Raw genomic sequence first — 23,231 nt, forward strand, 5'->3', positions numbered from 1 at the left:
TCCCGGGGCAGCCCCTTCTGCGTTTGTAAACACAATAGGAAGGAAGGCTTCTTCTGGTTCAAGACGGGGCCTCTGAAATAGCTAATCATTGTTTTTTTCAGGTTTGTGTGGTCATGTAACGATTTCAGTCAAAAACTCTTAAAACCACTGCGCTTTGTTTTGGAATAGTTCAGGGTGTCGAAGAAAAATACACAAAGAAAGAGGGACTTGGACTTTCTGAGCATGGAAAGGTGACATCTGCAGAGTGTCTGGGCCCCATGCCACCAGGCCAGGGGGGGAAACTCGCTTCTTAAATGCCTGAGCCTTATTGTTACCGAAGGTTGTTATAATTTTAGAAAGGAAAAGATGAATGGAAGACTGTCTTGGCTTACAGAATCTATTTCTATTTTTTGTCCAACTGAATCACGGTGATAAAAGCAGCCCTGGGCATCACAAGACTTACCAACCTTTGTGTCTTTGTGTCATCCCCTTCCCACTCTGTTCCTGAAATGACTTTTTCCCCTATCTCTTTTTATCTTGCTCTAAACAATACAAGGCTTCTCCACACTGGCAGGCCTTACAGGGACTTAGGAATTATGTCTGATTTGTTTGCCTGCGTATCAGCTGCCCTCCTCCCTTGCTCTCTCAGATTGGAAACCACAGTGTAAGCATCTAAGCCTCCTGACTCATGAATGCCAATGAGGGAAGCATGAATTAATCATTATTATTCTTAGAGTGTTGGGTTGGCCTGAGAAACTCAATTTGAAACATTCCCTTCGTGATTTAATTTCTGTTTTAAACGTATTTTGCTTATTTTGGTGCTTTTTGAGTATGTTAATTTTTCACTAATTTTGCTTTAACTTAAAATGGCTTGGCAGTGCTACCACAGGTAGCTGGTGGAACCTTTTCTGTAGATGATGACTGATCGGACACACCTGTTCCGATGTGGGGACTGCAGGGGACTTCACCGGAATACACTTGTCCTTGGGCTTCCTTGAGGTGAGCCCTTTGTTTAATAATAACTCAGGCATGCATCCTCACACAAAGCTTCATGTGTGCCCTGCCTTATCCGTTTGGCATTCAGAATGATAAGAGGAAAGGGCAGCTGTTCCCGTGTCGCAGCCAGCTTTCCAAGGGCAGGGTTACTCCGGTCCGTTTCCCGGATCCTGTTTCTCCCCACTTCTCATTAATTCATTAGCAGCCGTTAAAGTAAAAGTGACCTCAGCTGTGTTTTCCGCTCCCACGGGCTTCCTCTCACATCTGCCCTAACGCGCACCCACGAGAAGGCTTTACCGCATGTGCTCCAGCATATGAAAACCGTCGGTGTGCATCGGTAAAGAACCCTGATGATTTCTCTGGCCCCCGTTTATGTGAGTCACGGTTGCTGATGGCCCTGGCAAATTGTGCATTTCTTTTGCTTCTTAGACTAGTCATTCCTAGGAGTTCTCTTTAATACTCAACTCTTATAACAAATTCCAAAGTTAAAATATGCATAAACCATCCAGTTATGAACAAAAATATTAAGAGATTGTTGAGAGTAAAGTAAGAAGTTTACTCCAGCTGTCTGCCCTTCTCCAGCCTTCCGGGACCCTCACAGGTTCCAGTGACATCAACACGTCCCATGTGAGAAGAGGCATCTCCTGGGTCATTTAGGCAGTCCACCTGACTCATCTAGAGCCAAATCCTTAGTGTGAAGTCAGGCTCCGTGTCTACCTCCTAAATAGTGTCGGCAGGAATGTATCATTACTTCCTCATAGACAAGTAACAAGTGCTAAATTAGTTAAGACATGGCACGCCAAACCCTTTGGTCTCTGTTAAGCGCCATACTCTCGGTGACTGTAAGTGCTACAGACTCTGTGCATGGAATTGTACAGCACAGGAGGCTGGGGCTAAGTTGGGCCTACTCAGGAAGAGTCTGCTTTGTGCCGATGCTTACGCTGAGAACATGACAATGAGGTGGGCTTCTTACTCTTGCCCGAGTCTGAGTTAAAAATGTGGGTGAGGATTCCACCCTCAGTGAGCCCTTGCTGGGGAAGGTAGTGGGTAAAGTGTCAGGTCGTTTGGGCTGGCAAGAACTCGCAGAAGATGGTTGCTATGAAGCAGGTAGGCAGGGGACAGCTGTAGTTAGTCATAGGACCATTGTGACTGGTTCAGTACAAAAGACTAAAGAAGGGTCTACTTGCTTTGCCTTGACATTGAGTATGGCCCTGCTATCAACACGTGACATCATTAGTACATAATTTGAAAGTTATTTTAGATTTGAGATTTCTAAGAAACAAAGACACGGTAAGCTTTTTATAAGCCTGAAAAGCCAATGTTTTACACTAACGCTCTAGAGTAGATAAAATGGTTTATATAAACTTGATAGCATGCATCACTGGGTCTGTTGAGCCAGGAAGGAAGGGAAAAAAAATGGCCTATCAGAATCATTTCAAAGAAATTCATGTATTTTTCAGTTTTTCATTTGGATATGACTTCCCTTCCCGTTCTGAAAAGCCAATGAGCTGAAAGAATCTTGCAGATGAAAAAGGAAGAGAGAGGATGGGGGTCAGGATTAAGGAAAGGGAAGCTGCTTCCTTGCAGCCTGTGACCCCAGACACTTAACAGAAAGTTTCCATTCTCCAGAATCTCCACTCCCCACCCCTCCCACTACCTCCTACCCCGTGCAACCAGTGCAGTCTCTAGCTCACCACCCCCAGAAGACACCAGTGCCTGGCCAGGAAGCCTGTAGTGGCCACAGAGCCACCACGAAATGAATCCTTCTCTTCACCTTGAGTTGATCGTGGGTTGAGGAGCTGGTGACTACATTGCCCGTATTAAAGACTGGATGGGAATTGTTTTTAATTAGTGCTCTCCAATTGTCTGTGTGTAAATGTCAACCTCTGATGTGCTTAGGGGCCTTTTGAAAACACCTTTTTTTTCCCCTTTCTTCTTCTAAGCAAACATTTTTGAGAACTCGTCTGTCCAGTGCTCTCTGTGAGAACTCCTGGTAGGTAGAGGTACACTTCCAGCCTCTATAGAAATCTCTGATGGTGCTGGAGGTCACTTTGACAAAGGCATCTGCCAGGTTCAGAATAAATAATGGGGCTAAGGAAATGGTTCAGTGGGTAAAAGTGCCTGCCGTGCAAGCATGAGATCCTGAGTTCAAATCCCTAGGTCCCATGTAAAAGCTGGACATGCAGAAGGAGTCTGGAATCACATTACTCCCGTGGGGAGATAGGAGGTGGAAACAGGAGAATCCCCGGAAGTTTACAAGTCAGCTAGCTGTGGAAAACAGACGAGGTGGAAGACAAGGACCAACACCCAAAGTTGTCCTGTGATCCACACACAGGAGCCGTGACACACATGCATTAATATTTATGCCTATAAATACGCATGCACACATACACACCACAAAAAACAGTAGTTATAGCTAATTATAAAATAGAATAAATTGTGGGGCACCAGGTTTCCTTAGCCCACAGAGTGCTAATACCTATCCCTGTACTCAGCTCAGAAACATGGCCATGAGCAGTACCCCATCCCCAATTTCATGGCCTCAGAGTGGAGAATGAGAGGACACCTGGTCTCTAGGCAGCTGTAACCTGGATGGTAATTACTCCCAGTGGCAGTATAGTAGTAACTCTTGACATTTTAGGATCAACTATCATGATTTGGTCACAGACATAATCTTACCACATACCTTCTTCCCAATCCCCATCCAGTTATTTCTCTCCTAAATTTTCTAGGCAACTTCCTTAAAAGTCACTTAGGTTCTGAAAAGTCTAATTTTGTCTGGTGAATAGCTTTATTTTTCAGAATTTCTTGAAATATAACCCTTTTGTGGGAGATTTTCCCCTATGGTCGGTCCGTCCTTCCGTCCGTCTGTCCGTCCGTCCTTCCTTCCTTCCTTCCTTCCTTCCTTCCTTCCTCCTTTCATCATCTAAGAGCAGCTTTTACTCACCAAAACCCTTTCAACATCCCCTCTTTCTAAAGAAGACCCATCAAAATGGAGCTATGTGTTGTATATCCTGAGGAAGTAACTCCAGAAGTCCTGGAGCATAGGGAGAAGGCCCATTGTGCCTCTGTGTTCCAAAAACTGTCAGAACTCAGCAGAGATTACCTTGGGCTTCATGAATAGAAAGTAAAGGAGGGAATGTTTCACTGTCGCTTCCTTTTTAATCAGAGTGATGTGATAATAACTCTCCTGTTCTACAAAGGCATGTCTCTGTGAACATGGATGTGTCTGATTCTGTCCGGACAGGGTATCCATTAGCACATACTCATTGGAATCTTTTTGCCCAGTACCGCTTTACCAGCTACATAAAATAATCAATAATTCATGGAAAGACATCTCCACTAAGATATAATAGTGATACCTGTATAGACTGATGATGTGACCACTCCAAGGTACAATTAAGGGGAAAGATTGTGTTGTTGTAGTTGCTGTTGTTGTAGATGAGAGAGAGAGAGAGAGAGAGAGAGAGAGAGAGAGAGAGAGAGAGAGAGAACAGCCGGAGGGATCTGGAAGAGCCCAGAGCAGAGAGAGAAATTAGTAGACTGAGCATGGCCGGCTGACTGGACCTGGCCAGGGGATAAACAAAAGGGGAAGGGACATGGAAAGAAGGAGAGGAGAGCATGGGAGAGTGAGTGGAGGGGAAGGGAGAGGCAGAGAGAGAAAGACAAAGAGAATGAGCATATGGAGATGGCAGGGTCATAAGGAGAATGATAACCTAGGAGCTGGGGAAGCTGGGGAAGTTTGAGGAGGTGAGAAGAGGTAGGATGCTAGCCTGGACTTTAAAATGTGTAGCAGGACCTTGTGATACTGAGAGAGCCTGGAGGCCAGCATGGACTTTGATATGCTAATAGGAACAGATAGCCATTTGTCTCTTCTGCCTTTGGGAATTTAGGGAAATAGAGTTTCCTTTGGACCTGACAATTCCTTAGTATGCTATCATTTATCTGCACAGTGCCCTTCAGTACATGGGAGTGATCTTCCTCATTGACTTTTGAGGAAGAACTAAAAAAGTTTTACTGTGGAATCAGTTATCTTTGAGAATTAAAAAAAAATGCTAGGTCCCCAAGAAGAAAAGGAAATTTTCTGAGGAACCTGAAGCTGCTGCTAGCTCTACAAAAACCACAAAGAAAAAGAAAAAATCCCAGAAGGCATCCCAAGAGGATTAAAATGGACATGCTTGGTTGGAGGGGCACACCTTGAAGGGGACAGTTCCTACCCATGATTAACCCCAATAAAAACACAAAAATAAAAAAAAAATGCTAGGCATGTGCTACTAAAATTATTTCATGTGGAACTTTTGAATTCTATAATAAATAATTCCTTATACCACCAGTGAAACGTCAGAGATAGACATGAGTTTGTATGTGTGTGTAATTCCTAACTGTTTGGTCTTCAGGATAATCACACTCATTGTTCAGCCTCTGATGTGTGCAGGATGTTTTCCAGTTAAGGATGAGCCGATGGAATTAAATTTATGTCATTTATAACCAAAGTTTTAAGGCAAAGCAGCTTTAAGACTAGACTCAGACATTTTGATAGCCATTAAAATAATATGGAAAAGATTGGGGATTTAATCAGTACACCTGGGGAAGAGGAACAGATAAAGGGCACAAATGTGTCTAAACCCATCTTCAGGATACTGGCATGAGCTTTAGGTTTCAACAGGAAGAGTGCAGACAGGAGGTCAAGAGGTCGCCATGATTAACCAGTGTATCAAGATTTGTTTCCATTCTAGTTCTATGAAGTGGTCCAAAACGGGACCGGGTGGCTCTCAGGACAGAGACATCCTCCACATAGTAGGGTGGTTGCCCTCATCTACAGGGGAGGGCTGTCTTTCCAGGCTGTGTTGCTCCTGGAATCCCGGGTAACTGCAGATTTAGGACAACTCATATTTGTTGGCATCTTTTGGGAACCTAGAAAAGGACCCTAAAAGCTGATGGTAAGACTCGAGAGTTACTCTGATCCTAGGGTCTTGGATCCTGAAGAAGGACACCCAAGGTTAGGAATTACCAGTTTTTAGCTAACTACTCTTTGAGTGATTATAACACATTTTTACAGAGGTAAGCAGGTGCCCCAAAGTACAAGAGACATGAAAAATGAAGGGACAGATTGCAGATATTACCCCGCCTTGTTTTACCTTGTTAACACAGCCGTTTTGAAGAGTCTGCTAGAGGCTCAGCATATGCGCCACCGTCCATCCCACTCTTCCTTAGTCCATCTGTCCCTTCATCATGACTTAGTAATGACTGTGCAGGAGGCCAGGACCAGATTTCCCAGTCCTGATATTTTGGTGCCACTGATTTGATTTTTTTCAACTTTTATGTCGTATGTTCTATTACCTACGTTAAGACTCGACTCTTCGTGCCATCTGTTCAACGCCTACACGGCGTTACCTTTTCATTAAGTTCTCGGACGTGCATGGAGAAAGGCAGAGGTGGTGATTGGTGCTTCGGCATGAGTAAGAAGTCACTGTAAATAGAATGAATGAAACTATTTTTAAATGTCTCCTGTAGAAAAATGTCATGTTAATTAACACTTACCAGACTGGAGCTAAGCAAATTTTAATTATATATATATAAAAGCCTACACATTCTTGTTATTCTAACACAGCTCTAAGAAGCAAATGAAGAAAACTTCTAAAACTGTTGAGCAGCTCCCCCTAGCATAAGTAGTCTTAGAAAAGCACACCCAGATGCCAATTCTGGCTGCCTTTTTCTCTCGAAAGCATGTATTGTTTTCCCATGTCTAATTAAACAGGCAGTTCTGGACATTGTTCTCAGTCTGCATGTCAGAGATAGCTATCAGAGGGGATTGCATAACCTAGTAAAATTACTTCTTGTTAAAATATTTTCGAAATAATATTACTGTCACTCTGGGCAACCTCTGTCCCTTGCTTCTGTCTTAGTTGACTGGATTAGGAAGATTTTTTCCTTTTTTTTTTTTTTTTTTTAAACCTTGGTCATTGATTTAGGGAAGAGAAGTGACAGGGTTGGGAAAGATTCCTAAAGTAGGCTAGGGAAAGCTTCATATATAACTGTCTTTGGAGAATGGGTATGGTCTTTGAAGCCACCATCTCTGAGTGTTGAGTTCTTGGGGAAGCTCTATACTACAGTGCAACAGGCCATGGTCCTCCTTGAAATGGGTCATAGCACCAGTGTAATTGCTGAGCGACTGAAAGCTACTGGTCACCAAGGAAACACTCAGTGTCAGCCCTTTGTCATTGTTACTATCACTCCACCAGGAGCATTTGGATATGAACAGCAGCATAAGCTAAGGCTTTGATTCCCAACCTGAAATTCTTTGAGCAAGTTCTTGAAACTTGGTTTCCTCATCTCTAAGTGGAGTTATAACAGCTGCTGGGTACAGTTGTACAAATAGAAAACTCATGCAGAGGGTCTAGACAACAGTAGGAATGGGGAGAACAAGCAGAACACAGCTGTTGGGCTTTTCAGAATAACAACAATATTAATTTTCTAAGACTAGGAGACAGCAATGTCAGTGTTCTGTAAGCGGGAAGCAGAGGTAGAAACTGACTCCGCAAACCTAGAAAAATCCAGTTAAACCCTACAGATGATGAAGGCCTAGGAATTGCTAGCACCTGGCCTCTCTAGGTACCAAAGAGAAGATGAACTAAAACCAAGAGGGTTGATTGGGATTCCATTTTTAAAAACCATTTGGAGATGGGGAGCTGGCTCCGTGAGGGCAGCGTTTGGCATGCAAACATGGTGACCTGAGTTCAGATCCCCAGCATTCATGGAAAGTCAGGTCTGCCCCTGTAATCCCAGCTCTGGGGGAGTGGGAGAGACAAGAAGATCCTCACAATCCCTGGAGCTCCAGGCTCAGTGAGAGACCCTGTCTCAAAAACTAAGCTTGAGAGCATATGAGGAATACAACCTCTGGCCTCCACGCACACCCCCGCCCCAACGCCCATCCATACCCAACACCACACACACACACACACACACACACACACACACACACACACCAGATCCCAGGTCACCATGCTCCTTTTCTGCAGTCAGGCACTCTAAGGGAAGGATACCAAGCTAAAATCACAGCTCTTAATGGGGAAGTCTGTATTCATAGTGCCAAGAGCTTTGATTGTCGCCTCCCATTTGATGCCTGGAAAGTCAACAAGAAGGCGTAGATTCTCCCCATAGATGAGACGAGATGAGATGAGCCTTCTCACATGCCTCTTCCGTGTACCAGGCAGACAAAGAGCCAGAATTCAGCGAGTTCTTTAGTCTGTCCAGACACCCATTCCCACAGTGTCCAACCAAAGGCTGGGCCTTACTGTCAGACAGCAGCTCTGTCCCAGAGCGGATCTTCCATCCCTGGCTTTCAAGGCTCCTTTCTCTATGGACTTCCTTTCAGTCCTGGTTCCTCACCAGCGAAGCTTGGAGCTCTGCTGCCACCGTCAGCTGCTGTCGGTTCCTCTTGCTGCTCTCTAGAAAATGGCATGGCATTGCTCCCTCTAAAGAGGTCGGGTATTGGAGTCATACACAGACCTGGTGCCATCCATGTTTCTCTCATGTTTTTTGCTCTCAATTTTAGCTGCTCTCAGTTCTCAAAGTCCAAAGTTCTCAAAGGTGTGAGATTGCACTGGCCAGTGCCTTGTGTATCAGTCTTTATGGCATGGACAGACAGGCTTGCCGCTATTATTCAGTGGATTATGTGGTACAGAAGTGATCCTTTGAGATTACACTGTGTAAGCACACGACTAAATGCTTTAATAGATCTATGTATGTGGTATGTTTTCTGTTTAATGTCGGCTTTGAAATATACAAAAATAGCACATTTACTAGATTTGATAAAGAATTTTAAACTGGTGTTTTTTAAAATTCCGTATTTTAAAATTATATAGGATAATATATAACATGAGATTTGTCATTTTGAAATTTTTAATTCTTTTATTCTTTGACAATTGCATAATTATATATATATACATACATATAATGAATTTTAGTTTTTCATTCCTAGTATCCTCTCATCCCCTCCTACTCTTGTGTGTGTGTGTGTGTGTGTGTGTATGCATCTATCCTGCCAAGTTTAGGCTTACTTCCAAGAGCATTTACAGAGGGTTACATTTACAGAGGATTATTTACTAAGCATGGGATACTTATCAGTGAAGACCCCACTGAAGAAAACAACACGCCCTTTCCAGCAACCAATGGCCCCTCAGGAAGGGGTGGAGCCTCATCATCTGACAGTGTTTAGGTATATAGTACACTAGAACTTCATATCAGCCTTGCTGCCGACCAGCACAGCATCCTCTCCAGGACTTTTTTTCATCTTGCAAGGCACCAGCTCTGTTCCCATGAGTCACTCATTCCCCGTTCTTCCCAGCCTCTGACCACCACTGTTCTACGTCTCCTGGATGCTGTGAGTTTTCTAGCTTTTACACAAATGATTATTAGTATGAATGAGTAACAGCTGACATTTGTTGTCACTATGATCCAACAATTTATGGTGAAAATACTTTACAGGAGTGAAATGAGGCTCTTTTTCCATCCCTGAAATAACTTAAAACATGTTTTTAAGGAGAAAAACCACCATGAACTTCTTATAACCTAGCTTAAAAGTGACGATGTCATGAGTTTTGGTAAGTGCTATTTCTAGCCGGCTTTTCTTTTCCTCCAGCCCTCCTTGGTCACAGCTTTAGTCTAGGCTACGATAAAGATACCAACCCTTGTGTCTCACTTCTGTGGTTCATTCTTAAGATGCTCCAGCCTTTTCTCTGTCCAGTTTTATTTTGAGTGGAATTATTGTCACTAAACAGTGTAACAAATAAGAAAGACAAATGTTCATGTATTCATTCAGCCAACGCTTACTGAGTGGCCACCACTGCTGTCTCTTACTATGGTTTGAACATGAACTGTCTCCCAGAGGCTCATGTTTTGAAAGCCTGGCTCCCAAAACTAGTGGATCCGATCCTTGAGAGGCAGCTGGATCATCAGGACCCTGAGCCAATCAGTGGATCTATCTAAACATGGATTCTAATTTTGTGTTATTAATGGAACATGGTAAAATGATGGGAACTGGAGGAAGTCGTCGGAGAGTGTCTTTGAAAGGTCCCTTGTCCCTGGCCCCTTCCTGCCTGCCTTCTTTCTGGCTCCTGTGAGATAAGCCACTTCCTCTGTCGTAAATTCCAGTTGCCAGGATGTTCTGTCTCACTTTGGGCCTAACGCGTGAATTCAGCTGACCTTGTTCTAAAGGTTCTGGAACTATAGACCAAAACAGATCTTTCCTCTTTAAGGAAAAGATGTATCTGTCATATGTAAAGATATTTATGTATCTGTCATAGCAACAGAAGTCTAGCACATCTGTACATAAAGAGCTCGATACTATGGCTAGCTTTAAAGGACTTGCATTTTATTAGATGTAGGTGTTTAACCCAGGCCCTGAGACAGATGTATAAACTTAGAGTGATGGCTATCCACCAAGACAGTAACGGAGGTAGGGCTTCTGCCAAGGAGGGTGACATCTTCATCTTGGTGTCTTCCTTACCTTTCTTCATAGCCTGGGTCGTTTGACTAGACTGTGTCTAGCTTCTACAGTAACTGCTCATAGTTCCTGGGGGTTATGGAACCATTGGGTGACTCTGGAGCAGCGTAGTGGGTCCTCATTTGGGCAAGGGTAGTCAGTTCCCATTGCCACGTCGTTCATTTTCTCTAGACCACATACTAGATACTGGAGAGAGACATTACCACCTAATTACTTAAAGTCGCTCCACCCTGGTGACTACAGAACAGCAGCTTAGGTGACTAGAGCAGGTAAGTCTTACAGATGAAATAATGCCTGTCTATAACAAGAACTGAAGAACCAGCTTATAAGGAGGAGGCAGATATTGATGATGTCAGTCCGTTTATGTACTGTGGTTGGCTTACAGAACCCTTAGATAGTTAGGAACTAGCTCCAGTATACCCAGGATAGATAATTAATTTATGTGTTATTTGGTTGTCATAAGTTAAGCTTTTGAAATGTTTTAATTGATTATCTTTGAAGAGGGCATGCCCTTATAATGAACCCTGGTCCCCATTCCCTGTGAGTGATTCGGGGTTTATTGATCCATATATATTCTGAACGTTGACTTATTTTGACCTGGAAGGACAGTTACAGATTCTAAGCAGTGACATGGGGACAGCACCAGTGTTCAGGACTGTGTTGTTACAAATGTGCCTTCCATCCAGGCCGTGGCTCATCTTTTTAGGTATTAGGACATAAAAGACAGCTTTGAAAATAAGTGGACTCCTCTTTCCCACGTCCTCTTTAATTTATGCAGAGTTAGGTTTTTAAATAATGCAAAGTTGTATTGAAAGAGAGTCCATTTGGGGCCACACTTTCACTTCAGATGACAGTTACCTTCAACATCCATTTCTTTAATGGCCACCTCCTTAGTCTCACCTTCTGTGGTTCTTGTCAGAATTAACTGGTACGTATTAAGTAAACAATAATAGCAGTAAGAATAATGGCTGACATTTACTGAGCTAATACCACTGGGGCCTGTGGTTGGAGTTTATCTGTATCTAAATCAATTAAGACCCACGGGCTAATGTGGCGTCTAACAAGGGAAAGCTGCCATCAACGCTAGCTGTTACTTTTATTCTTGTTACTGTCTTTATAATTGGAAGAAACCTTCGGTAGCCAGAATCAATGTCTCTGCCTTTCCCTTGTTGAATTTTCATGGGAACATCAGTTAAATGTGTGTGCTGTCATGTCAGAAGCAAATGAAGTATTATCTGGGAGTTTATCTTTTGTAGCATGAAATGAAAGAGAGAGCAGGAGAAGGGAGGTGAGCAGGAGGCGTGAAGACCCCAACATGCGTGTTCTCTTTGGGTGCCCCCAGAATGACAAGCGACTGTTGTACAGCAAATGTCCGCTGTTTATGAACTTTCCTGTCAGCATATAACTGACGTGAGACTTTGCAAAGTGGCATAAGGTCCAACGTGTCAATTAAATTTCATCATGAAACCTTAGATTTTATCAAATATATCCTTTCAGCTGTCATTTTTATGGTAAGTTCCTTTCGCGTTATGGATCATGTTGGTTTGGGAAAAATGGATGCCTCAGAGTCTCAGAGGAAGATGCACTCATTGGTTTTGAATGCAGAATTTGTGGGGAGATACAGCTTAAAAGACTGACGTGTCTGTGGCTCCTTTGGACGTTCGTAAAGCTTTTCCAGCAGGTCACAGTTTTTTGTTTTATTTATTTGTTTTGTTTTTCCTAAAGGAAAACAAACTCAAACTTAGTAATGACTTTGGATATGTCTTCATAACAAACCTTCCCAGGGATTCTTGGGACCGATGGAAGGTCTCATGGAACACAGGCTGTCCTGGAAGTTGAAACACAGTTAAGAATGGCCTTGAATTTCTGAGCCTCCTGCCTCTCTGTTCCTAGTGGTAAGATTATGGGCATGAGCCCCCATACTTGGCATAAACAGCTTTTTATCAATTACTTTGAAAGGCTAGTACAGTGAGTGGCTAGCAAAGCTCCACACTGGTGGCTTACTATTAAAAGGTCAAAGTGTTTCTTATTCCACATACATAAGGGGAGGATAATATGCCTGAAAACGAGATGAATTGAAAGTGCTCATGATACTAAGTATGAACATCAATGTCAGAGGCACCAGAAAAGTTTAAATTATTTCATGAAATTGAGTATGGAAAATACTATTTCTAATTAAGGTGGGTTGTCCTTATCATGTGACTGTAAACACGTGCAGGTGCATCTCAATTAATAAGCTATATTGAAATCTAGAGGTTGCAGTCACACCAAAGGATGTCATAGTTAGGCTTGCCAAGACGTGCCTTGGAAAAACAAGCAAGCTTATCTTCAGGGCCACATAGTTGATTGAAGCTCATAAGTCTGCACTTTAATTTTGTTCTGTTTTTGCTTTTTATTCAAGTAGGAGAAAATTTTTGCTGGGTTCTATAGATAAGGAATGAAGGAATCAGCAAGATGACTCTGAAAACTGATTTTTCTCTAGTGTAGTTGGCAGTAGGAGGTGCAGCCTGATGAGTCTGTCCCTCGCAGGCTTCTCCGGGAACAGCTGTGGTCCTGACTGACACTGCTTAGGAGAATTTTAAGATGAGGCCATATGAAGCAAAATTAGGATTTATCAAGTTAAAAGGGGATTTTTTAAAGCAAAGGAAAGTGTGTTGCTTGTTTTTTACAATTAAGATAAGGGTGCCAGGGAGACAGCTTGGTAGACCAAGTGCTTGTGATGCACCTATGAGAGCCAAAGTTTGGGACATTTATTGTGGCCCATTTACAATCTAGCCCTTTGAGAGGTAGACACCAGGACTCCCTAGAACAAACTGGCTAGCCAGACTCACTGTATTGGTAAGTTCTGGCTCAAATGAGAGACCCTGCCTTAATAAATAAGGTAGAAAATGATTAAAGAACCCTCCCAGGCCAACCCTGGGCTTCTAGTACAAATGTATCTGTGCAGTCACAAAAGAAGAAAGGAAAAGGTTATTTACATTAAGATTTAAGCACCAGTCCTCGAGAGAGAGGTGTCATACTGTGGGATAATGCTCTGTACACTGTAAAGATTTGTCACTTGTATTTGTTTAATAAAACGCTGATTGGCCAGTAGGCAAGAAGGAAGTATAGGCAGGACAACCAGACAAGGAGAATTCTGGGAAGAGGGTGAATCGCCAATCAGATTCAGAGGAAGCAAGATGAGAATGCCTTACTGAGACAAGGTACCAAGCCACGTGGCTAAACATAGACAACAATTGTGGGTTAATTTAAGTTGTAAGAGCTAGCTAATAATAAACCTGAGCTAATAGGCCAAACAGTTTATAATTAATATAAGCCTGTGTGTTTCTTTGGGATTGAATGGCTGCAGGACCCGGTGGGACAGAAACTTGGGTCTACAATGTTACCTGAGCAGAGGATAGAAATAGTACACACTGGAGAAAAATATGGTTTGGTACAGAGAAGGATGTCATCGGGAGCATGGATTATGAATGGCTTGTTCATGGTCAAATTCTAATGGAGGAGAATTTTAGTGAGTTTTAGGCAACGGTCCAGGGAATGGTCAGGATTTCCCAAAATAGGGTAATTCTTATGCATGAGTCAGGTGCATGATGGGAATAAACAGCTTAATAATGATACAAAGATGCTGTTACAGCAAAGGACAGTAAGCCACCACCATGGAAGTCTATCATGTTGGCAGCCCCTGAATCTCATTAGCCGTCTAACCCCGTTCAGCTGGCCTATTAGCAAACTGCCCTCTTATCCGACCCCCTCATCCAGACCTGGAGGGCATACAGAAAGAACGAAGTGTGACCAGATGTTCTGAAGCCTTTCCACAGGGACCGAGTCAGTGGGCCTCAGCTTGTTTTCCCAGGGATGAAGCCCTAATGGAAAAATCTCCCAACACCGACCCTCAGGTGGGACATGAGGGCAGCAGACATGGTAGATTTCTCCTCCTTGGCACGCCACTATGCTGTGCTTCACAGACCCACCACTGTCCCTGCACCCCTGTAAATGCCCCACTTAAGACTTGAGGGGATGTACACCAAATTTAGGAGCGATTGCAGAAAACGGCAGTGTGGGAGCCTTGCTAGAAGGTGTCTAGAAGACTGAGTGACGAGTGAAGACACTCGAGGCTGAGCTCGCCTTTTAGGCATGTCCAGATCAGTGCTCCTGTTTCTGGCTGCTGCTTCTCTAAAGGAAGGAAGGGGAAAGAGTTGTGCTCGCTCTTTATGGCCTAAGCACTGTAACTTTGAATCATGAAGAAGCCTTTTCAGCCCAAACTGTAGCCTCGGCCAGTCTTTACCTAAAGCTTTGGAGAACTTACATAATGGAACAATGCCAGATTTGATTACCGAGTACAGGACTGTATAGGAATCTAGTGACAAACTCCATCCGCTCTGTAAAGCCGTTACAGCACAGCAGACCTGACGTTTATATGAGCTGGAAAGCCAGAGAGGGAGGGTGCCGTTAAAACAGGGACTTTCTATTTGCTTAGACTTCTGATGGGAGAAATGTGCCCAGTGGGAACTAAATTGGAAAGTCACTAAATCTCTTTGTAGAAGTACTTAGAACATGGCGCCTCATAAATGTGCACATTCCTATCTGTCGCTGTTAAAATGAATTTAAGAGTGGCTGCGAGAAAGGGAAATGGAAAAGAGAAATCTTTGTTTACCAGTCCAAAACTTAATCTCTTAAATGTGAGCACGTACACCCACTGTATGGTCTGTGTTGCATAGATTATCATTTTAATAGTTTGTTTTTACATAAGCATACACATGTGTGTCCTAATGGAAAATATTTGGGAGACAAAGAGCCCATAGGCAGATGAATAACAAATGTGGTGGTCATTGCATCCTCTTTTCCCAACACAGGCTCTTGTCCTGCTGTGACATCACTGCCACCGAAATGGCCAACTGGGTCCTTCTTTGGCTGATTGCAGTGTTTCCTGCTGTGCTTGTAACTAGGACCAGATAGAAAGATTCTTGCCTTATGGACCTACAGAGTAGGGAAGATTGGATGTGGAGCTGGAAGGGTCATGAAATAAATTAAACCAAGATGATAGCAAAGACAGACGGACAGACATACTTTACTACCTGGATGAGATTGGATCCAGTTCCCTTAGGTAATCCAATACATTCCTTACTGGCTCAAAGGAAGTCAAATGGCCTTTCTGGCACTTGTATCTGAAGGTGTCCTCACTGATGAGGAGCATTCTCAAGCAAACTGGCCTCTCAGCATCTCCTGGCTCTGCTCCTTCCCCTCCGGTCTCTTCATCACATCTCCCACTGCATGGCCCTGGAGAATGAAATGTCCTCTTACTGCCCAGTCCAGTACCCTCCCTCCTCTCAGGCTTACCTGGTACTGTCCACAGAAGACCACAGGATTGCTGCAGCCTGCTCCTCGGGAGACAGCCTGCCTCTGCTTCTCACGCTCTGCTGTGATGTTTCTAGAACTCATCTAGTCGTGTGACTTCCCTGCTGAAAACTCTGCAGGGCTCTCCGCTATGTCCAGAAGAATAAAATCCAAATTCTTTCATTTCTCTTCCGACCCTGGAGGAATAGGGCAGGTGTTCAGTTCCTATTTCTTTCCGCCCTACCCTGAACCCCACACCAGCTGCAAAGAGGGATGACAGATGAGCAGAGAGTCAAATCCCTGAGACCATTGGTCTTCCTGATGAAGATCAGAGTGAGTGGGATTCCCGCTCCTATGTGTTTGGTTCTGTTTGATGGTTGGGAAGGAAAGAAGCAATGGAGAAGCTGTGGAGTATGATCCTGTGTACTTTCCATGCGTTTTTCTGGAGTGCTTGAAGTACAGGTCTTGTGTCTAGTTTGTGACCAGTGCTAGCCACCGTGGTCACCTCCCGAAGTGCCTGGCATTTTGATGCAGTTGAAATTTTCAATGATGTGGGGGTTTTTTTATATAAAAATTCAAGGTTTAATATAAATAATGGTATTTGTTATGCATTCAACTATTTAGAAAGGGAGAATTCTGTCATTAATGTTAAGTAGTACTGTGATCGAACGTGTGTGCGTTTAGAAAAACCACAGGTATGGTAGTTACTAGGGCTACCTAGAACTAATGCAGTTCTCTTGACAAATGTGGTCTAGTAAAACCATGCTCGTTCTCTCTCTCTCTCTCTCTCTCTCTCTCTCTCTCTCTCTCTCTCTCTCTCAGACACACACAAATTTTTTTTTAAAACAAGGTCTCACTGTATTGCCCTGGCTGACTCACATTGTCTGTGTTTTTGACTTTATATGTTCTGTAACATATGACCAAGTAAATATGAGGATTTATCCTTTGCTGACCTCCAGCCATGGTGAAAGATAGATTGATGTGAGGCCTCAGTTAGCCTGAGTATCTGACTTCTGCACCCTGCACCAGATAAGTCGCATGTACTCGCAGTAAACTTTCATTCCGTTGAGCTCCTTATGCTGGAGGCTGCTTGTTACACAGCACAAGCTACCTTTCCCTAGCTAATAAAAGCATCATGGGCAAACATTGATTGTAGTTCCAAAGCAGGTATTCCAAAGCATTCCCTGTGTGTGTATGCCTTGAAGAACCCGGAGAAGCATCGTCTCTTTAAAGTGTCCTTAGCTTATAATTGTCAGTAGGATCTGGGAACACTGTAGCTTGTATCTTTTAATTACCGGCATAGTGACTTAATGACTTTGTTCTAAATTTGTTGATAGACAATTAAATCTGTTCCAAGCTGTTTCCTGTGGCTGTTTAGCTGCAGGATTACTTTAAATGTTTCCGGTCTGCCTTAGAACAACTGCATGAAAGGCATTGGTTGCTCTAAAGTTGACTTGCCCCTTGTGCGTCACTTTGCTGTAAAATGGGATGTGGGACACTCTTTTCTTTGAAGGGGAAAGAACCCCTAAAAACCAAGACTTCCCATTTCAACCTCGTCACCAGTAAATGACTTTAACAAAATACTAGTAAGTTTAGAAATCTCTATACCTAAATAACATAATGGATGTTTGGGCTTCACGTTGTTGCTCTGATGCTGGCTGGCCGTATGTAAGCATGCATTCCCGTGTGTAAGCATGCATTCCCGTATGTAAGCATGCATTGGGGAGGTAAATGTGGTCCAGCTAATCCTGATCATGCAACAGACAAGCTATTTCAAAGCGATGACATCCTTTTGCATCTTAATATGTGAGAAATTAAAGATTGGATGTCAGAGATGGTTTTCAAAGAGTTTACGTTCTATGAAATACATCCCTCTGAGGTGAAATGATTATTTTGTGTCTGAACATATTATTTTTCAAATATGCGTGTATGGCCTAAAATTTCTTCACTATAGGATCTGACAAAGTAGTCCCCCCCACTTAGTTTCCATGAATGAAAATGAGGTAAAATGATATGGAGGGAGAAAGACAGAGACAGAGAAACAGACAGACAGAGGTGGGGCAAACCCTTTGAGCCTTCTCATTGGGTGTCATTTCTCCATACAGCACATTGTGGCAGTCACAGGAACTGTACTTAGACCTCACTCTGACCCTGGGGCTTTCTAAGAGAGAACTCCCTGCTGCTGGGCAGGAAAGAACACTGGGGTTTCTCTCTTTGCTTTAAGCCCAGCTAGAAAAGACCCTCGCAGCCCCTGCTGTCAGCCCAGGCAGATAGGTGAGAGAAGGAGGTGATGGAGAAAGGATGTCCCCTCCTCATGCATCCCTGTCCAGAGCAGGGTGACTTCTGTCTGCATCCTGGGCAGGTGCTGCTCTGTGAGCATCTAGGATCTTTCCCCTCTCCCTCCTCCCCTCAGGGAGTTGCCGAGCGGGAGGGGAGCTCTTGGCAGCAGTGTTAATACAGTTGCTTTGGCAGTCTGCTGCAAATGAGAAGGGGTGATACGTTTACTCTGACATGACAAGTGCGCGCCGTTCCTAAAGAAAGAAATGACTCCATGCAAAGGAAAACTTAGTTACTGGAATAAGCTCATCACTACCTGGCAGTAGTTTGCAGACATTTTTGGAAAATGGGATCTTCTTCCAGGCAATGGGGCCACTGGGCATTAGAGTTAAAGGGACATCTGCCCTGGCCGGCCTCTGTGGGGTTGTCTGGGACACTGAGTTGCTGTCTGTAGAGAACCCCGGAAATTGCTCTCTGAAGGGCAAATGGGGACATCCACAATATGGAGGCATCTTCTCTCCGAAATGATGTGCTCAGATCTGTAAAGAATCGCCAAGGGCTTCCTTTTCAGGACTGTGGAGCTCTATTCAGGGTGTCCTGAGAGGGCTGGGAGTTCGTGCTTTAGCCCAAAGAGTTCAGATGCCGGTGTGGTGGAGAAAGGAAGTCCCGTGACTTCTACTCGGTCACATCGTCCCCAGCTTGTTTGGGTAGGATACTTACATCCTACTGAAATAGCATTGAAACACTTTGATCTTTAAGGGAAACAGCATCCAGGTGGTCTTTTCTACATCCTTCCAATTTTATTCCTAGAGCAGGTGCCTGTCGGTGACCCGTCAGGCTGTGACCATGGGTCTCCACCACATCAACCTCTTCCAGCCCTTTTTTGTTTCCTGTTCCATCCGGTCTTTTTAAAAAAGGCAAATCACTCCACATCCCTCATCACCCCCAACAAACAAGTTCTGAAGTATAAGTTCATCATGTTTATAAACAAATAAAACTGGCTTTCTTTGGTAAATGTAAGCAACAAGTAAATATATCAGTACTCGGCATATCTATAGCAAGGCACAAAGTATCCCAGGGTATAGATACATAAGAAAATATAAGAACAAATCCTTAAAAGTCAAATTTTAATAATAAAGTTCCCAGTGAGATGCCCTACATGACCCCTGGAGTAGCAGTAATTGAGAAACAGCCAGGTGGTGGTGGTGGAATGTGGGGAACCTGGACCCATCCTGCTTTGTGAATGGAAATGTAAGATCATGCAACCACTTTATAAAATAGCATGTTAATGTTTTCAGTCGGGAAACTAAACTCACAGCCCAACATTTGTACTACCAGGACTCTCCCTGAGAGAGATTGAGTCATATTTGTATGAAAGCTCACATGTAAATGGTGATGGCATCCTTCTTCATAATAGCCACAAACTGAAAAGAATCTGAATTGTCCATTAAGTGATGGCTAGGTATAGTATATTCATACACTGGAATGATAAAGTTTAAAAACCAAGTTCTGATATATACTGCATGTGAACAAATCCAACAAATATACTCACTGAAAAATGCCGAAGTAAAAGCTACGCATTTTGCAATTCCGTTTATGTGAATCTGGAAAATGCAGCTTTGTAGAGACAACGGAGCTATGATTGTCAGGATCTACAATCTGACTAACTGTAAATGGTTTTAAGGTGCCTTTAGGGGGATAATGGAGGTGTTAAAATTGGGCTATGGTCATCTGTATTCTCAGTTACACTTATGCTGGGGAAGTTTCATGGAATATGAATTTACCCCATGAGACTGTTGATATTGACTGCATGCACCATGGTCAGTGCAGTAAGTTTTCTTTGTGTGTGAGAGACAGGAACTGTGGCCAAAGGGTGGACCACACAGCCTTGGGTTTCCCAAGAAGGGTGCCCTCACTGGGAGGAGCTAGAGGAGACGACCTGATCTTGGACCCCATAATGAACTAAATAAGTCCCTTTTCTTTGTAACAAATCGCCAGGCTTCCAGTATTTCATCACAGCGACAGAAAGCAGTGATACAGCAGTCAACGTGTATGGCCACCCCATCAGGACTCAGTAGAAAACTCATTTCCATTTTTGCTTAAGAAGGTCCTCAGTGAAGCACTGTAAATTACATTTCATTACATCTCGTGCTCGGAGGCATATCTTTCTCCCAGCCTCGCAATGCAGTAGGAGATGTGGATGAAGCATTTCCTTTGCCTACCCAAGGACAGTGTCTCCAGGAAGAAAAGCCCTTGTGCATTTGATGGAGATGTTAGCCGAGTGTGCGGTTCTTTCTTTCAGTGGGATAGCATAGCTCCTTTAAAGATCCTGGATGCTCAAACCTGGAAATTTGGTAAATCGTTTCCTCAAAAATGAATGAAGAGAGATTTTTGCTTCAAGGAAAGTAATTGACATGGGTTTGTCATTGACAGCGGTTTGTTTTCAGTTTTGCCAGTGTTAAAATTCAAACCTTAACCAAAACCTGTAACCCTGTAACTTTGGAAAGCTTTGTGTCTTCCGTGATGAACTTGACAACACCAGTCAAGAGATTTCTGGTGATGTGGGTGGAGATTTCAGCAAATGCATTTTTGGTTATTTTTTTTTTTTTAATGTGAATGAGGTGTGATATCTTGAAGACTATGGATAGAAGTGTTGGTTCTAAACATTTGAGAGCTGTGGCCAGTAACTAATACCGTGAACTCTGGAGTCAGGCTTCCCAAGTTCAAAGCCCAGTATCGCCACTCATTACTTATATAACCTCAGTTAGGTTCTTCATCGCCCTATGCCTCAGTGTGCTCATCTGTAAAATGGGAATTAAGTGACTAGGCATGGTGGTGTACACTGTAAAACTGAGGAATGAAGCTTGAGACTTCAAGACCAACACTGTCTCAAGAAAGAGAGAAAAAAAGAAATAAAATGTTGCCTAATTCAGAGGTGTTGTAGGTGTGAAAATGAGCTAATGTATGCAAATATTTATGAACATTAAATAAGTCAATATATTAAAATATAGGTCCTCAGTTGTTATTACAAGCCTTGTTGAATTATAATCTATAAAATAAAAACATAAGTACATAGTAGAAAGTTTTGCCATTGAGCCTCTGTCATTTGAGGGTTGTTCTTAGCAAGTATGTATAATAGGTTTTTAAGGGAGATTCGAAGAGGTATTATAATTATGTAGAGTAGTTTAATAAGAATATAAGTAGGTTACAGTTATGTGACATTTCAGTTCCCTGCCTCCAGGATGTTGAAAATTTTGATGTATCATTTGAGCTCTAGGAATTTGGGAGATTATGTGACCAGAGGGGAGTGGCAGATCATACCTGCCCACCTTGTGTTTAAGAACACATACAGCTTCAAGGAGAAAGTGGAAGAAACTTGTGCGCTCGACCCTGCTGGAAGGCTTCCGTCAGTCTCTTTTCTTCTCTGAGACAGACAGAAAGACCAGTCGCTTGCTGGCTCTGTTTGTGTGCTCTACTGCTCTGTGAAGAACACCCTGCACGATTGCAGAACACCCTGCATGATGCTCCAGGCCGTTGTCAGGCAGCACAACCCCAATAGAAACAATGGACTTTAGGTTTGGGCTACTGGAGCCGGTAGCTAATTCTCCCACCTGCTTTGTGAAAGCTCCAGTAACTATCTGTTGTTCCCTGTCTACCCCAGCGAAGTAACCAGAATATAGTCCATGGCTTTTAAATTTACTTTGCTTATCATTGGGGAGTGTGGCCAACATAGCATGCTGGTGGAGCCAGCTTTCGGAGTTGGTTCTCTCCTTGCACTGTGGGCTCTGGGGGTGGAACTCAAGCATGAGGCTTGTGTAATGAGCTCTCACTGAACCACCTCACCAGCCTTAGTTTATACTTCTTAAATGCTTATGAATGCATTATTTTTAGTATAAAGAAGGCAAGGTGGCCTGTAGGAAAATGGTAATTGTTTTCTTTTCCTAGAACATGAAATTACCATATTTTTAGAGTGCTAATATTATGCAGACCCACTCATGTTTGATGGTAACTAACAACCAGCCAGAGAATAGAAAAGTTGCTGGCATTTTACTGACTCAAAGGGGATTCACTCTCTTCAGAGAAGCAGGGACACAAAAGAGTCTATTTGGGACCTGTCTGTTTCATGTCCTGCAGGCCACTGGGCATGTAGCGGAGCTGGGAAGGTAGTCCAGCTCTTAAATAAATAGTGGCCTCTTCAATTCTGGTCACAGTTCAAGTTCTTTAAGGATGAACAGCCTCCCTTTAACGAGGCTTAGAATGCTCTTTCCTTCCACTTCAAGGGTATTTTTTCAAGCGGAAAGCACGTTGTGTATGTCTCTACAAGCGCGGGGTGGTAGTGCGCTTACTGACACGCCAACACTTTAATACCTGCGTATTCTTTCCCCTGTGCTGCTGTGCTGGAAATACAAAATCTTGCCAAACTGAAAGCCAAAGACTTCTACTAATCCACTAGAATCTGGTCCCAAAATTGACTGTGACGTGAAACTGTTAGTCATTTGTTGTCACGTCCCTGTCCCAGCTAGGGCCTTTTCACACTGTGTCTTAGCATTCTACTGCATCCAGTTCCCCCGCACAGGTAGGCAGTGCCTGCGATTGTCCCGTTTCCCTCTGTCTGTACTGGAACCTTTTGTCGATTCACTCACCACTGAAAATCGGTAATTAAATGCTAGCTGCGTGCTGTTTTCTAAACCCAGTGGTACCTGTTACAAAGCCAACTCTTTTTATTACAGTACTTCCTGTTCCAGTGTCTGGCAGGTTCTGCCTGCCTTATGTAACATCTTTGCAAGGACCCTTGTCTTTGTGGCGTGCCCAGCTTCGGTGGAGGGGCTCCATCAGGATCAAAGAGTTTCTGATGAAAAATGCCCGCTTATTACATAACCACAGGTTCTCATCTCGTACATATGTGCTTGTGTTTCAGGAAAAAAGTGCCAGCTCGAATGCGAGGCTTAAAACTAATAAAGAAGTCCCTGGATTGGTCCATCAACCCAGAGCAAAGTAAGTTCTGCCTTCTCTTTTCCTTGTATTGTCCTTTAAGCCCCATTTCTGCCTACCAGGTAATCAAGGTTTATTATAGAGCTTTAGTAATTGAGACAGTAAACAAAACATACTCTCAGAACATGCTCAGTGCATAGCAAAGCTG

The 23,231-nt window shown here is 43.3% G+C and overlaps 1 protein-coding gene across 1 annotated transcript in view; it reads left to right on the forward strand.

The window, feature by feature from the left end:
- C5H1orf21 (chromosome 5 C1orf21 homolog) overlaps positions 1-23,231 on the forward strand; it is a 205,019-nt gene that overhangs the window by 146,368 nt on the left and 35,420 nt on the right. The window contains exon 4 of the mRNA XM_057769664.1: positions 23,010-23,086. Coding sequence (XP_057625647.1) covers positions 23,010-23,086 — 77 coding nt within the window. The remainder of the gene's footprint in view (positions 1-23,009; positions 23,087-23,231) is intronic.

The sequence above is a fragment of the Chionomys nivalis genome, chromosome 5 (genome assembly GCF_950005125.1).
Source record: "Chionomys nivalis chromosome 5, mChiNiv1.1, whole genome shotgun sequence".
Lineage (NCBI taxonomy): Eukaryota > Metazoa > Chordata > Mammalia > Rodentia > Cricetidae > Chionomys > Chionomys nivalis.